The sequence below is a fragment of the Pyxicephalus adspersus genome, chromosome Z (assembly GCF_032062135.1).
Source record: "Pyxicephalus adspersus chromosome Z, UCB_Pads_2.0, whole genome shotgun sequence".
NCBI classification, from domain to species: domain Eukaryota; kingdom Metazoa; phylum Chordata; class Amphibia; order Anura; family Pyxicephalidae; genus Pyxicephalus; species Pyxicephalus adspersus.
In genome coordinates, this window is record NC_092871.1 from 23,274,269 (window position 1) to 23,280,149 (window position 5,881).

General features: G+C 36.3%; 1 protein-coding gene across 1 annotated transcript in view; it reads right to left on the reverse strand.

Moving 5' to 3' along the window:
- Window positions 1–5,881, reverse strand: part of LOC140343992 (uncharacterized) — a gene marked incomplete in the record, with an annotated part of 76,718 nt that overhangs the window by 51,028 nt on the left and 19,809 nt on the right. The window contains 3 exon segments of the mRNA XM_072430899.1: window positions 2,370–2,450; window positions 3,949–4,092; window positions 5,063–5,134. Coding sequence (XP_072287000.1) covers window positions 2,370–2,450; window positions 3,949–4,092; window positions 5,063–5,134 — 297 coding nt within the window.

Consider the following 5,881-nt stretch of genomic DNA (forward strand, 5'->3'; position numbering starts at 1 on the left):
ATATATATATATATATATATATATATATATATATATATATAAAATACTAGTATTACTATATATATTACTATTATTATAGTTACACAGAGACTTTCTAAAACATAAAGCTATGTACATATTGATGGAAGTTTGCAGTACTAGTAAGTTCTAATTGGCACCCTCTGGATACCTTTCAATGCTTAAAATTGCTTGGTATTCCTTCCAGTTAACCCCTATATGTCCTTAAAGTTATCTAAATTTCAAAAACCATGTTCTTACCTGACAAATTGCATGTATTGTTATTCTAAATCTCTCGATTTATATATAATAGTGTTACCTAAGTATACGAAGCCTCACCTCCCATCTTTCATAGATGATCTCATTTAGACTCATACTTCTGTTCTATCTCCCATGTGACACAGTGTGTTATAGGGTTTTAATTATATAATAAGCACACTCATAGATGTATCTCTAGTTATGAGCCATGTAACACAACCTATCTTACTTGGCCATATCATTTATTAGTATCTTAAAAGTGATCATTACCTTTTCTGGTATCCATTGAAAGAAGGTGGACTTTTTACTTGAGACACCGCATTTACTGGTTGTCCCCTGCAATTAGGAAAAATACCGTTTATTTGCTGTGACGATTGTGCACTACCTAATAAATAGATTTTCTTTTTTTCTTGTTTTTTAATTTAAATTTTGATTGAGTTTTTTAAAGAACATGTGAACAAATCAGTGTAAAGAGAATATATATATATATATAAAAAAATATATATATATATAATAAAAGAAACATATAGGAGTAACAGTTGTTATTGTACTTGTCTGTCCAAAGAGTATAGAAAAGAAAAGAGAAAAAGAACGAAGAAAAAATACAATGGCACAATAATCAAATATCAATACTGGATACAGATAACATCTCACTAGTATAAACAGTATTGTTATGTAATCACTTAAATGATGGAGGTAGATACTTTTCCCAATATTTCCAGTTATCATGGAATTTATGATAAGTAAATTTACTATATGCTAATGTCCGTTCATAATGGTAGTTTGAGTGAATTTTCTGTATTACTTCAGACATATTTTGTGAATCAGGATGGTTCCATACATTAACTATGGACATTTGAGCTGCAATATACCTATAGCACCACATTTCCTCCAGCAAAGTGTAGAATTTTCTGACATAAACTAAGAAAGCCTATTAGGTGTTTTGTACCAACGAAACAATAGCTTTTGATAATTCTCCCAGTGGGATGCACACTTAGAAGCAGTAGAGCTAGAAGTTATCCCAGTTTTCCCACTGAGAAAATGAAAAAGAAATCTGCAGATCCCTCTCCCATATGGAGAAGATATGCAATCTTATCCATTTTTTCTTATTTCAAATTAAATTGTAATACAAGTATATGCCACCTTTACAAAGATTAGTGTTTTGGCTTCTTGTCCAAAAGATTTGCAAACAGATTTTCTTTCCTAAACATTTACTATAATGTAATAAAAGGTTTTTAAAGTGATCCTCAGTCATTCGTTTTTAATATTTAAAATTATTTTGCGATTTTATCCTATTTTTTTATTTTTTTTTTTTTGTACTACATTGTATGTGATTATCACATTGCTTTTGGCACTGACCTTATGATGTATGACTTTGTTGGCCTGCAAAGAGATAACAAGAATTAACACAAAAAATACATGCTTTGATATTGTACTGAACATTTTTATGGACAATAGCATCATATTAGTAAACATTAATTGGTATAATATTTCTCAGTACTGACTAATTTACTGTTAGAATCCCTAATTTAAGTTATGGTAGGAACCATATACTTTGGAATAGATAAATGACAGAAAGAAAATGTTTTTTGGTGTACTTGTCTGTCAGTTACAAGGGAGCCAGATGTGAGGGCATATAAGTGTATTGTAATTTATGCTAGGGTTGCCCACATTGTTGTATCTATGTACAGGTAGTCCCCGGGTTACATAATAGATAGGGACTGTAGGTTTGTTCTTAAGTTGAATTTGTATGTAAGTCGGAACCGGTACATTATTTTAATACATGCAATTAGGACAGATGTTTGTCTCAACATATTATTAGGCAGTGTGGTTACTGTATGAAATCTTCACTGTGAGTTATTCACAAACAAAGCAAAGAAAAAACAAACTTTTAGCCATTTTTTTTAACTTCTGGAGCAAGCTGTGCTTTGATATGCAAAAGGAAACAACTGCCGAGTTTGTCTTGGTCATTGCGTATGTCAGAAAGCCAAGAAGAGTGGTCTAGTAGAGTTATCTTCTCATCCAACATCTCCAGCACAGATATGAAAAAAAAACATTAGCACAAGCTATAAGGAATGTTTACTGTTTCAGCATTATACAGTAAAGCCGCTTACTTGTTTCCTGTGGTTGAGGGTGGTGGTGATGGCTTGGATGTTGTGGATGTATTGGTTTCAGTGGAGCTGTATGAATACTGCCTGTGAAATAACAGAAATATCCTCAATAAATAATACAATGATCTTTAAGATAGGCTTATCGACGCAAAAAAAGCAGCTTAGGAGGCTCTTTGCAAAAACCTCACTGGTTGTGAGTGTTCAATTGAGCAGCTATTCGACAGCTATTTTTTCAGGACTGTGTAGAACTGCAAAAGCAATCAGGGGAGCTGAGCTGAAAGCTCGGCTCCCCTGGCTGCTCTTGCAGTCCTAGCGTAACTGTAGTATGTGTTCTTGAGTAAAGATTCTCTATCCAAGAACACAGTGTTCTTGGACAGAGAATCTCTATCTAAAAACACATACGGAACATCAGTTCATCTGCAGTCACAGCTAATTGGAAACACTTGGGTGCCTCCCCCAATCAGTAGTGACCACAAAGTTCCCAGGGCCACCAGGTTGTACTTAGCCTGGTGACCGTGGGAACTGAACTGCAGATGAACTCTCAATGGAGAAACTCGACTGGAAAGTTCATCTGCAGCCACAGCTGATTGAAAGCACTCTCGTGCCTCCTATCAGCTGTGACCACAAGTTCCCATCAATGATAAGTACAACCCGGTGACCGTGGGAACTGAACTCAGAGTTCATCTGCAGCTCCACTGTGATTCCGGGGCATTAGAGGTTAATTAACCTCTAGTGCCTGGGGATCGCAGTGGAACTGCAGGTGAACTCCCAATAGAGTTTTTCCATTGAGAGTTCATCTGCAGTCACAGCTGTTCGAAAGCACTCACATGTCTCCTATTAGCTGTGACTGCAAGTTCCCACACTCCCTGGGCTGTACTTATCAATGATAAGTACAGCCCGGTGACCTTGGGAACTAAACTCAGATGAACTCTCAATGGATTAACTCCATTGAGAGTTCATCTGGAGTTCGCTTTTTATTTTAAACATATGGGTTGAATATAGGGACAACCCAAATTCAAACACCAACTTGCCGTACAGGTAGTCCCCAGGTTACATACGAGATAGGTACTGTAGGTTTGTTATTAAGTTGAATTTGTATGTAAACAGCTATGTTTAGCAGAGATTTCTTCTGCAAGGCATGTAAACCACCCACTCCCCCTTTAGGCCTCATTCTGTACACAGCGAGCAGGGAAGCCCCTTTCTTATCTAGGAGGCGTTCTTATGTCAGATTTCCCTAACTCGAGACTACCTGTGTTTAGGGCTGAACTCAGTCCATACAAATACCCCTTTCAGTTACCGCAGGCAGTTCTGCACAGGGGGCCTCTGCTTGCTCACCCGCCTTTTAGTGGCAGCTGTGATGTGATCTTGTAATATGGAAGACTAGCAGTCCTGCATTGTAGAGAAGAAGCTAAGGGCTGCCTACATTTAAGTAAGTCAGAAAGCAAAGAAGAGTGGAGTTACCTTCTCATCAAACATCTCCAGCACAGATATGAAAATACCTCATAGCACGAGCGATAAGGAATGTTCCATACATTGTACTGTTCAATGTACTGTTCCAGCATTATACAGTAAAGTCACTCACTTGTTTCCTGTGGTTGATGGTGGTGGTGATGGATTGGATGTTGTGTATGTAGGTTGGGTGGTGTATGTGGTTGATGGTGGTGGTGATGGCTTGGATGTTGTGGATGTAGATGTATTGGTTTCAGTGGAGCTGTATGAGAATTGCCTGTGAAATAACAGAATTATCCTCAATAAATAATACAATGAATTTTAAGATAGGCTTATCAATCCAAAATAATCAGCTTAGGACCCTCTTTTTATAAATTTTACTGGTTATAACTAAACTCAAATTTGCTGTATTTAGGGCTAAACTCAGTCCATACAAATACCACTTTCAGTTATCGCAGGCAGTTAATCCTTTGCATTTCCATGAGATAAATCTATTTATGATGTACTTTTATGGATAAAAGTGAAACTGCAGAAGCAATCACTGGTGAGAAAATTACCAAGGCCAGACCTCCCACAGGGTCACTTAGGACAATGCCAAGAGTGCCATGGCCCCTATGGACAGCATTTGAACCCCTACCAATATCTTCACCATTTCCAACTGTCTTCTTTGCACTGCCTGACTTGTCTTGGGATCCTGTGCCTGCAATTCAGCTTCCTTCTCCTCCATACGGTGCTTTGTATTTCTGGGGAGGAACCTGGGGTCCCCAGACGATCTAAAAGAAATTTGGCAGAAGCTGCAGAGGACACGATCTCTGAGCAACCTCATGTCACTGTTTAGTTGCCTATGTAAATGAATGGACTACCTAATGCAATGCTTTATTAAGCAATATGCAGGTGTCAGGGGGGATAATGTTTGCCTTAAACACACATGGAGCTCTCTTATAGCAATCTACTAAGATGCCTTGAATTAGTGGCTGTCGGAGACAGCATAAACCATACTATAAATTATGATTTGTATGATGAGGATAAACCTATTTCCTGCTAGTCTACGATTGTACTGTTGTCTTTTGTGATTTCTGTAAGGTGCACACTTTCTTCTGAGTTTTTAAAATATTGAAAATATTTTCTTAGATACAGGGATCATATCCTTTTTCTTTTGTCATTGCTTAACTTCTCCATGTCCATCTTTGATGTAGTGACTTTTCTAAGTGGAATACATAAAGTCAATTTAAATAAATATCACTTACTTGTTGCTTGATTTAACTGGTGGAGAAGAAGAGCTTGTAAAGACCTCTTTAGCTGTAAATATCCCAGAGTTTCTAAATAAAAAAAAGTTTTATTATAATAAATTGTCAGGTTGTCCTTTAGGATATCATTTGTGATAACAGAACTATGACTTAACATTCTAGTTGAAAAATCAGATAAAGCAACAGGTCTTTTTACAAGTCAAATTCCTGAGGAGGAATGTGAACATGAGAGCTAAAGATTTAACTCCTTTAACTCCTAACTTTAAATACCTTATGCTTGATAAATATCATGATCAATGTATGATTAAAATTAAGGAATATCCTGCTTGCAAATCTAAAAATGTACAAAGTTTTTTTTAAATCAGCCAGATGTGTTTGGAAAAAGCGAAAATATAATACTTTTGCAAAAACTGCAGCTATTCTAATAGTCTACATGAAGAGAAATGCTCATATTATGCCAAGTAGTAGTAGTAGTACACACATTGGGGTTAATATTCAAAGGAAATATTGACAGTTTACTTAGTAAAGTTCAACTATCCAAACATGCAAAATCATGTTCTTTTTACTTTTCCTTTCATGGGTATTTACTGCAAAGTAAACTTTTAGCACAATCAGGTGACATTGCATCATCACATGAATAAATATTGTTTTGGAAACATTATTTTTGTTTGGTGGAAGTCTCTCCTCAATCACTATGCAAAGTTAAAATTCCTATACAAGGTCAGACTAATACCCTTCATTAAGTCAACCTCAGTGGGTCAAAAGAGAAAACTCCTGTTCATTTATTATGCAAATTTACCCCCAGATGGTCAATTGGGT